This window comes from Elephantulus edwardii, unplaced genomic scaffold (assembly GCF_000299155.1).
Source record: "Elephantulus edwardii isolate Elephantulus edwardi_28Jun2011 unplaced genomic scaffold, EleEdw1.0 scaffold00052, whole genome shotgun sequence".
Taxonomy (NCBI): Eukaryota; Metazoa; Chordata; class Mammalia; order Macroscelidea; family Macroscelididae; genus Elephantulus; species Elephantulus edwardii.
In genome coordinates this window covers 3,487,566-3,498,604 of record NW_006399802.1, presented here as the reverse complement: position 1 = coordinate 3,498,604, position 11,039 = coordinate 3,487,566, and the positions used below count along the sequence as shown (strand labels likewise).

Genomic DNA, 11,039 nt, shown 5'->3' with positions numbered 1-11,039 from the left:
AATAGCTAAGATCCAATTTGTAATAAAGTTTTTATAAGGCTTCTAGAATCAAGTGGAAGAAGTGTCTGTTCATGTGTTACACACTGAAATACAGCAAAGCTCCTGGCTTCAGTCACTGCTGATGTGACTCCATCTGCAGTAAGATCTGCTGGTTTGGGGGCTTCATAGTTTTTAAATAACTAAACTGAACTGCTGTTACTAAAAACAACCCCTTCACATTAGCCATATTTTATAAAATTTTTAACTACAACCACTAGTTAACCTAAAACCTTAGTGCATAAAGAATTGAACCACAAAAGTATTTTGTGCCGGCAGTCTGCCTTCTGGTTTCCACAGCAGAGCACAGATTATCAGAGCATGTCCAGTTCAAAGGCATGGTCTTCTCCTCCACTCTAGACGCCACTCCGGCACTTGGGAATGATGGGCCCGGTCAGGTCTGCGAGCCGCCTCTTCCTCACTGGAAAAGAATGAAGATAAGATGTAAACCAGTTGTCTCTGTGGAGCAAGAGACTTGCAGTCACACTGAGAAAGCACTGTCAAGCCTTTTGCTCATTCTTAAAAGACCTGTCTTAAATCTGTGTTGCTATTGTAAAGGGATCACTAAAGTGTGAGGTGATGACCTTCCAGTTTATGGTGTTCACTCGGGGTCTGTGCCAGTAGATTCATTCTTAAATTTCCTGCTGACAGAGGTATGCATTTCAAATCCACCAGCTACTCTGCAGGAGGATAGACAGTCTCCTCCCATGTGACTTGCTGCCTTGGAAAATCCACTGGAGGGTCAGTTATGGGTCAGTTCCAACTCCACAGTAAACAGCAGCAGCAGCAGCTGACTACACTAGTGTAAGGCACTTGACCAGGTCTCCTTTGCCCAAAGAGGGCTCACAGCTGAAGATCTTCACTGTGGTTCAGATAAGAGTTGAACTCCGCCTATCTTTTTAGCAAGATCAGGGCCTTAATCTTAGGGAAACCATTCCCCTACTTCTTTCTGGGAGCTCCTGCCCATGTAGACATCAATCCTGTAGAATCTGTCCCAGTATGTTTAGCCTTAACATTTTCCCCAAGGGCAAGACAACTGTTTGAATATCAGCTCAAGCACTGTTCACATAAAACAGCTATGAGATGGAGCTCTAGTCGGAAAGGCAGATTGGACAGAATGGCCGGGGCTGGTGGAGGCTCATCCAAGGGAGAGTTTTGAAATGATAGTGTCCGCAGATGGAGACCAAGCAACAAGCTAGATCCAGCCACAAGACAAAGGCTAAAGAAGTCTGTAGAGCTGGTAGGTGACAATCCAGGGGCCTAGGTCAGAGGCAAGAAGCTGTTGATGAGGAAAAAATGTCTGTACTTGGATGTCTTCCAGTTCTTGAGCTGAGGTGGTAAACCTGTGGCCACTGAATCACAAGCTGCATCAAGAACCGAATCTGCTAGTGTATGAACGAGCGTGGAAGGCAGAGCCAACTTGGGGTGTTGTGGGTCGGGGCTGGAGTACACAGTTGCCCAGTCATACCTAGAACTCAACCTTGACCTGAGTTCTTCGCCATCCCATGCTCAGGGGTGAAAAGAACAATGCTAAGCCCGAAGTCTCCTGGAGAGAGAATAGGATGTGGCCATCTGAACTCCTGAAGACTACCATCGGAATGAATGCTTGAAGGAGTCCTGATGGTGCAGTAGTTGCATACTTGGCTACCAGGAGTTCACAGATTGAGAGATCTGTTCTCATGAAGGTTAGCCTCTGCTATCATGGGATTTCTTGAAGTAAAAAAATCAATGTAACATCAGAATGTCCAACAGCCTGGGGTAAATGTGGGAAAACAAAACCCACAGCCAAAGAGCAGAAGGAGCTCCCCGAAAGTGACATCAGCATGGGGGTGCTCACTGTATGTGCCCAGGAGAGCAGGCGTGCCTGGGAGTGCAGGTGTGTGGTCAGCAGTGCAAGTATGAATCGGAGACAAGGTGTCCCCGGGATCAGGCGTGGCTGGGAGTGCAAGTGTGCCCAGGAGTGCAAGCATGTGGCCAGGAGAGCAGGTGTGTGATCAGCAGTGCAAGCAAGCCTGGGAGAGCAGGTGTGCTGGGAGTGCAAGTGTGTGGCCGAGAGTGCAGGTGTATGGTTGACAGTACAAGCATGCCCCAGAGAGCAGGTGTTCCTGGGAGAACAGGCGTGCCTGGGAGTGCCGCTTCCCAGCACCTCTTGCACTTGCTAGAGCTCATTGAGCCCCACAGCAATTCTAGAATGTCAGTATTGTTGCCATGTCTCATTTCCTGGGGAGGAAAGGGTACATTTCTTGCTCTAACCAGTAAGGTCAGCACTAGAAGAGCAGCACAAGGGCCCCTCTGCAGGGTTTACATGCCCAATTCTCACAAGGAAGATTAGCTCCTTTTCCCTGGAGACAAAGGTTCACAGTTACAGTGAGCTGGCAGTAGAGCCCAGCCTGGGGTCCAGAGTACAGAGTGGGCCTCCATGTTCTTCCACTACATACATGTCCTCACTGTGTGCACTGTGCTGGTCCTGCAGAGACCCTGCACTGGCTCCAGCACTGACTGGATGGGGAGAAGGAAGGGCACTCACATAGTAGGTACTTTTCTCTCATCTAACTGATGAAGGAAATTGAAACCAAATGAAGTAATTTATCCCTAGTCACAGTGACTCAGTGGCAGAACGAAGAATAAAACCCACTTGCCCAAACATCTACTTTAAATTAAATCTCCCTTTTCTTTAAAATAAACTTCTGGTTGTTTATGACAGCCCGAGACTTTCTTGTCAGTGCCAGATGCAGTCTCTGGTTGTCTGGACTGACAGCCTCCAATGCTTCAACATCTCCATTATATCTTTGGGAAGCATTTTAAGTTCATTTATACACCAAACAGCATTTCCTGAGGCCTAGTAATGGGCAGAGCTTTGGTAGCAGAGTTGTAAGGAGCTACACATGTCTGGAAACTACTAGCTGCTTGATGGGAGAAAGATGGGCAGTCTTCTCCTCGCTGGAGGGTCAGCTGTGAGTCACTTCAGACTCAATGGTACATAACAACAATTAGTGGATAGGGATTTTTGCTGCCAACCTAAAGGCAGGTGGCTTGAATTCACCAGCTGCTCCACAGGAGAGAGATGGGCAGTCTCTTACTGTATGATTTACAGCCTCAACCTCTAACCCACCCCCACCCCATAGGGTCAGCTGTGAGCCAATTCTGACTCAACAGCAGTGAGTTCGAGTACATAGTGCAATTAGTACTCTGAGCTACTAACTGAAAGGTTGGAGGTTTGAGTCCGCTCAGAAGTGCCTACCAGTCTACTTCCATAAAACCAGCTCTTGACAGCTCTGAAGTATAGCTCTTCTCCAGATCACATGCGGTCCCCATGGATCAGACCTTGACTCAGTTATGGCTGTTTACTACTATTATTATTTCAGGCTAAGTGCAGGGATCAGGAATAAAGTTACAGCATAGCAGGCGATCAAAACACAGCCAGGATGCTTGATGAAATCGCTCCGGCTCCTCTGTGTTAGTAGGAGAGGTACAATGAATAAAGGGGGCGGGTCCTCTGAGGATGGCAAGGCTAGCTGGGCAGCCGTGTCTGAGGGAAGAAGCAGAAGTAAGGCAAGGAGGGCCACACTGGGAGTGACAGTCCTCTTAACGGCATGTTTTCACCTGCATCGCTGGGCACTCAAGCTACCTGGGACAGTTGGTCCCATACCATACGGCAAGAGGATGGCTGGTTGGGAGGTGTCTAGAAATGGGTCTGGCAGGGATCAGGGTGTCATGGCTGCTGTGAGGTGCAATTCCAGTTCTGCCCAATTGCTTGGGTAACTTGATCTACTTCTCAAGTCTTCCATTTCCTTACTGTAAAATGAGATGATAACAGCATCTACCTCACGGGGCGGCTGGGAGAATAAAGGCGTTAGTAATGTGGGGAGTGTTTAGAACAGTGTCAGCAGTGAGCTGGGAATATGTCAGGACTTAACCTGAGAGCAGCGGGAGCCCAACATGTGTTCTAAGTGGAGGAATGAAGGTCACTGGTTCAAGCCCATTGGCCGCTCCATGGGAGAAGGATGTGATCGTCTGCCTTTTTAATGATTAAAGTCTTGGAAAGCCATGAGGCAGTTTTGCCCATCCCACCAAGCTACTATGAATCAGAATCAGCATCAGTGGATTTGGAGTGTCTGGGTCAGCATTTAGTATGGTAATATTACTTTCCTGGGGAAAGGGGTTTTCTGCTTTTAAACGTGTTATTCCCCTTTCCCGACCAACACCCCTACTCCCCCTCCAAACACAGACAGCTGTCTAATTTGGGGCTGCAATTCCGATTTCCTTAAGTGGCCAATGCTTCAGTGGCAGATTCCTGGGACCTGGGTCCCTGGTGAGCCTGGCTCTTTGCCATAAACAATGTAAAGACAGGAGTCATCTGAGCTGTTACTGCAGATCAGGATTCACACCTGACACACACTACACCCTCCCGACACCCACTTTGAATCCTTGAGCTCACATATGCACCATGTAGTTACTAGTCTGGTGCACAAGGGTGAGAAAGCGCAAAGGAGTGTGTATCTGGAGAGGCACTGCTGACCGAGTGGCCTTGGGGACCAAATGCTTCCAAAGAGGAGTACACCCACGTCACATGCAGGCCGAGCCCAGGGGCCCCAGAGGCCAGCTGTGGGTCAAGGGCTAGTACAGGGGCGGGTCAGAGGGAGAAGAAGTGGCCTGCCCCTTTGCTGATCTGAGAGCCCTGCTGCCAGCTGGGGATGACAGAAACTGCTAACAATCACAGAAGCTGGGAAGTGACTGACAGGAGGCTTTCATGATAAAAACATGCACTTATAGTGCCACTGCTGTAAAATGGGACTGACACTGGGGTTGGGGAGAGACTGAGAAAGATGGGATTAAATTATGTATACAGCATTGAAACAGATGAGGGAGAGAACTGTTTAAAAGGGATATGTGATTAGGTGTTACTGTCATGACAGGATTCCAGAGCGAAGGGTGAATAGTGGAGTGGACTTGGGGGGATGGAGTGTATAACAATGGAATAATTTTTCTTTTACTTTTCAAAGAGAAGAGTGAACTGGGGGGTAAGTTGGGAAGGGTGAAAAGTACAACAGTGAATGAATGGAAATTAAAAATAACCCCCCCAAAAAATAAACAACCAAAAAACCAAAACCATGCAACTGGAAAACATGGAAGCCAGACTGCTTCATTGTTGTACCCAGAGCAGGATGAAAGTACCATGTTGGAAAGGAAGTTTGGATTTCTCTTCTGAAGGGAGACATTGGTGCACTGTCAGACCCTGAAGTTTTTTCTTTTACAAAGCAGTTGATGGGCACACATTTGCCTCTGAAGCTAGAAATTCTACACCACTAACTAGAACTCTAAACACTGCAAGACTCTTACTGTTGAGGCCCATCGAGTCTGAACCAACTCATAGTTAACCCTCCAGTGGGTTTTCAGAGGCAGTAAATCTCAGGGGAGGAGGCTGCCTATCTTTCTCTTGCAGACCAGCTGGTGGATTTGAACTGCATACCTTTAGGTTGGCAGTGCAGTTCCTTACCACTATGCCACCAGCGATCCCTATTCTTAGTAGACTCTACTGCTCTAATTCCTACTGTGTGAAACCCTAAGGGAGCACCTGCACAGGGTTTGGGGTGGGGAGAGAGGGCTGTGAGCCATCCAGCAAACCCCAACTTAAAGCAACACTGAGCGGTTATGCCCCTGGGTAACCCCCTACTCCGACCCATAAAAGAAAATTCAAACCCCATGTGTTGATATCAATTCCAACTCATGGTGACCTATATGTTACAAGGTAGAAATAAGCTCCATGGGGTTTTCAAGACAAATTTCTCACAGATTAACAGGCTTTTCTTCTAAGGCATCTATCTCTCGTTAAGTGCCATCAAATCAAGTATGACTCATACTGACCCTATAAACAACAGATCTGAACCTCCTCTATCCTCACATTCTCTGAAACACTCAAGCCCATTGCCACAGTCACTTTGTCAATCCACTTGGTTGAGGGTGGCACCTCAAGGTGGGCTCAACCCTGTGTTCGAAGCACCAGCATTTCAATTACCAGCTGACGACTTCCATGTTTTATCACCTGTCATCCTTGCCCAAGAAATGACTGCAGTTTTCCTTTCCCACTTGATTCCATCGCCAAACTCCTGAATTTGAAGTTCAAAGCATGAAGACCTTTGTCACTTAGTCTCCCCACCCTCTACAGGCCCCTTTCCTTGTGAGCACCTCGTATACTTTTCTTGTCCTGCCTTTGCCCGTGTTGTTCCCTCTGCTTGGAATGCCCTTTCTGGCCTTCTCTGTGGACTCCCATTTCTCCTTCAGCATCTCACTCCCTATGATGTGCCCTCTAGCGCCTTCAGTTCTTTGTCTTTTCTATGCTGTCTACCGGGCCTTGCAACCTTGAGTCTGCTTATCCCTGCCAGGGATGCCCAGTGACCTCCCATCTCCCATCAGCATATCTTTTCCTTTCAAGGCAGGCTCCCCTCTCCCAATAAGGGGAAAGGCTCTGTCCTCATAAATCATTTCCTCACTCTGGCTGGCTACAGGTTGGAAGCGTCCTTGCATTTTTAGACACATCTTTGCGTCTTTTCTTCCCTAAAAGGTCATAATAAGCCTTCAGAATCCGAGAACTAACTAGCCTTTCTCCACATCTTTGGTTACCCCTTATGTCACCTGCACAGTCCTGAGCGTACGTAGGTCACTTGGTCACTGTCATTAACTAGTGTGACCTGATAGAGTCACTGTCTACAAATGCCTCCCCAGCTTCAGTGTCTCCGTAAGGGAATCACAAGGGAGCTCTCAGTCCCTTCCACCTCTGGCATTCTAGAACCTTTCCATTGCCTCCAAATGGCTCGACTGGGAACCAAAAGGTTGGTGAGTCCACCTAGTGATTCCTTAAAAACCCTGGGGGTGTAGCATGTACAATGTGTCAGGTTGTGAAAGGCTGGCAGTTCGAGCACACTGGCCACTTCATGAGATGGCCATCTCCTTCTGTGAAGAACTTAGCACTTTGAAAACCTGACAGGGTTACGATGAGTGAGGCTGGAACCAACAGCAGTGGGTCTGGTGGCTTTGTGAGACCAAGAAATCTGCTCTCATAAAGATTACAGCCCAAGATGCTCTGTTGGGGGCAGTAGTACTCGGCCTGAGAAACTCTGTTTTGAGTAGTTACGTGGAGTTGTTGTGAGTTGAAAATGGCTTGATGGCACCTCACAACAAAGCCATGGCCTCCGAAGATCCCATAATCGGGAGGCAGGCCTGAACCAGAATTTTAGAGTTGCAGACTGTTTTGATGAGAGTCCTCAATGACCTTTCTGTCCCTAGTGGATTCTGGTATCTTCTCCCCAGCACCCCTCAAATCTGGTCATTTAGAACCATTGCCTCCAGAAAACAGACCTCCCAGCCTTGTACCATTAGAAGACAAAAGCTGGAGTAGTCCCAAACTAAGCACTGAGGGGCACATAATCTCAACTGAGTCTAAACTAGGAGAAAAACCAAGAGACGGCATCAGAATTAAACTCTTTAACTCTTGGCTCTAAAGTCCTAACTCAGGCCAGCAGTTCCGACTGCCGCTTAGCCCCCAACAAAGCCATTTAGCATCTACCACCCCTCCTACTGATAATTATTAGGGTTTTAAGTTATCCCTATTATTTGTTCTTATTTTAGCTCAGATAAGAGCAATTCAAGGGGAGCTCTGGAGGCTACAGCTGCCGAGCAGAAGGCATGCTGTTTGAATGCACTAGCTGGTCGGTGGAAGAAAGGCCGGCAGTCTCCTCCAGGGCAGTTTTTTATTGTTGTGCGTCGAGCTGGAACTGACCCATGGCAGACCCTTCAGTAGGGTTTCAGAGGCACTCAATCACATAGGAGGAGACTGACTGCCCATCTACACACACACACACACACACACCCTCTGTGGAGTAGCTGGTGGATTTAAACCACGTGCCTTTGGAATTGCAGCACAGCATCTTACCACTAGGCCACCAGAGTTCCCCTTGGATTGCCTTTATCTGAGCTAACATAAGAACAAACAGGGATAACTAAGACCCCTAAACCATTATCAATAGCAGGAGTGATAGGTCTGGTGGCCTAGTGGTAAGAACAGTGCCGCCCACTTGAAGGCATGCTGCTTGAATGCACCCTCTGGTCTGTGGGACAAAGATGGGCATTTTCGTCCTGTGCAATTTACTGCCTCTGAAAACCTGCTGGAGGGTCAACTATGTGGGTCGGTTCCAACTTGACAGTTATATTAACAAGGACAATTTGGTAAACCAGGACACTGAGCATGGTTTTTAACAATTTGTTTCCCTAGGCCTATGATTAAGTGAGCAATGAATGAACAGTCCCTGATCTGTGACAGCTTTAAGAGGAAAAGGAAAAAAAATCCCATTATCTTCAACATCCCTTACTGTAATTAAGTGCTGCAGAGTCAACTACAGCTCACAGCGACTGTATAAAAAACAGGTCTGACCTACTGGTTGAACTAGTAAGTGCATGAATGTAGGCATGTCTGCCTCTGGGGTCATGTCTATGTGTAAGTCCTGTGGATATGGCCTATACGTGCACACCTCCACACCTCCAGTCTTCAAGGACTTCCTCGTGCTCCCCTAGCCTCAGACCAGCCCCCAGGAAATGACAGCCCTGAACTCTTGAATTGTGCTTTAGCACCAAGCTCTTCACATTTTATTGAGATGGAAACCAGAATGAGCCATGTAGACAGGCCTTGAATCTGATGAAGAACTCAGTAAAGACAATGTCCTTTATAAAAATACATTTATTTCATAATTTAACTCCAGAAAAGTATTTTTTAAGAACCTCAATATGTGTCTTCTGTAGTAAGAATGAGGTAAAACTGGTTTGTCTTCCTTTTGCTTAAGTTCTGAGAAATTCAGGGCTAAAGACAATGACCGATCATGTTCACAGTGTTAGACCTGATCCTTTGTTTGGTTTTTATTTTGTCTTCCTGTTGTCTCATTAGACAGACTCCCTTTATCGCAAATAATACCAAATTCTTATTAGCTACCAGCAAGATACACGCACTAAATGCACATGAGAGCTCGTGCGTACTTGCCTTTTTGTAAGTTAGCTGATGAGGGGCCAATCTTTTCACTCAACTGCCTTACATACCTGACTCATAAGAAAGAATGAAACCCACCAGAGAGGGTCAGCTATGGGTCAGTTCCGACCCATGGTACACAATAACAACCTGCTTTCACATTACTTTAGAAGGTGACTTTCAGCTTTTACCTTAAAAGCAACGTGAAGTCTCCAAGACTCAGGGTTTTGGCTATAATGCCTGTGGTTTGAGGACTGGGGACTAGAAACTGCATGATCTGGAGGGACTTCAGAGTTTAGAGAAGAGATCTAGAAGGAGCAAAGACTCCTGAATGAGACTATGCTCAGGTGTCATCATTCAGCCTACAGGCTGAGCATGAGCTTTGGACCCAGAACTGAGCTACACTGCTGGAAGATAGAGAGCAACTCAGCCTCATCTACTTAAGGGACTCAGAGTCTAGGGAGGGGACAAGGCACAGTGCAGTGGTGAAAGCCAAGGAAGATGTGACCTTCATGAATACTGGGGAACAGGCACGTGGGGAGGACTCCGCTTACAGAGGGTACCAGTGGACTTTCCCCTGGCATCCAGCAGAGGTGGCAGGAGTGTGGGGCATGTGGGCAGGGAGTGTGCCTCCACTCACCAAGGTCGTTGTTATTCATCATTGCGTTGGATGCCCGCAGCCGAGGTCCCTGCTGAGTGAAGTGGTAGCCGAATTTGAGAAGCGTTGCATTTTTTTCCAACATGCTCACGATCTCCATTTCCACTTTGTTGCCCAGGGGCTGGCTCTTTGGTTAAGAGAGGGGGGGGAAACCCAAACAATAATCACTATTCATTCCCTTGGAAATATACTCAAGCCACTTTAGAGAGACCCCAAGTAGTTGGCAGGAGAAAGATTTTAATCTCTTTCCACTAGTAAGGAGATGGGAAGTTAGAGATGTTGAAGGGTCGAATAGAGTAAGAGTAACCCAGCTCTTTCCATGGTCTGACTGCAGCCTCTTCTGAGCAGAGGACTTGATAAGGACTTCACCACATGAGAGCCCTAGAGTATCTGAGTAGGGAGACTCTCAGGTCATCTAGTCCTGGCGAGATCTGAAAAACCCTGCTGCCCAGGCTACCCTCCATGCTAATGAAGTCAGAAGCACTTAGCCCATTATATTTTTATACATAATTGTTATATAATTGTATATATTTTCCTCCTTACACCCCCTCCAGGTCACTTTTTAAAAAGTTTCATTCATTATTGCACAGTCATCATATATTTTTTAAGAACTCCCCAGGTAATTCCAATATGTGATCAGGAATGAGAATAGTTTAATATCAATTCTTTCCATTTAAAAACGAATTAGTTGAGAACTTGAGAGAATTTGTCAAAGATCATAGAGTACTGCCTCCTAAAATCCCACTCTAATTCTATTAGCTCTCTGCTCCCAAACCTATACTCACCATGTGATGCAAATTAAAGGGGGAAAAAAGCACCACATTACAATACAGAGTATTGGGAGGAATATGATAAGGTGGTTCACTACAGTCTTGTGTTTAATGTTATTAGATGCCGTCATGTTGACTATGGTCATGTTGTTGTTATGTGCTGTCGAGTCACTTGCGACTCATAGCAACCCTAAATACAACAGCCCTAAACCCTGCTCTATCTTATGCCAATCACACTGCCTCCAACACACCCATCCCGATTACCCCAGTCACTGAATCAATCCACCTCATAGAGGGTCTTCCCCTCCTGCACTGTCTCTCCACCCTCCCAAGCATGATGTCCTTCTCCAAGGACAGGTCCCTCCTTACAACATGTCCATCATATGTCAGGTGAAGCCTCAGAATCCTTGTCTCCAAGGGGCAGCCCAGTTTAACTCTCTCCAGGATGAATCTGTTTGTTTTCTTAGCAGTCTATGGTACCCTCAATACTCTTCTCCAGCACCAAGCTCAAAGGCATCAATTCTCCTTCTGTCCTCCCTGGTCATTGTCCAACTCTCTGATG

At 46.9% G+C, this 11,039-nt stretch overlaps 1 protein-coding gene across 1 annotated transcript in view; it reads right to left on the bottom strand.

The window, feature by feature from the left end:
• TMOD1 (tropomodulin 1) overlaps positions 1–11,039 on the bottom strand; it is a 59,405-nt gene continuing 48,366 nt past the window's right edge. Inside the window, exons 8-9 of the mRNA XM_006886868.1 lie at positions 9,690–9,834; positions 1–457 (exon numbers count right to left, since the gene is read on the bottom strand). Of these exons, the coding sequence (XP_006886930.1) occupies positions 393–457; positions 9,690–9,834 (210 nt within the window). The 3' untranslated portion in view covers positions 1–392. The remainder of the gene's footprint in view (positions 458–9,689; positions 9,835–11,039) is intronic.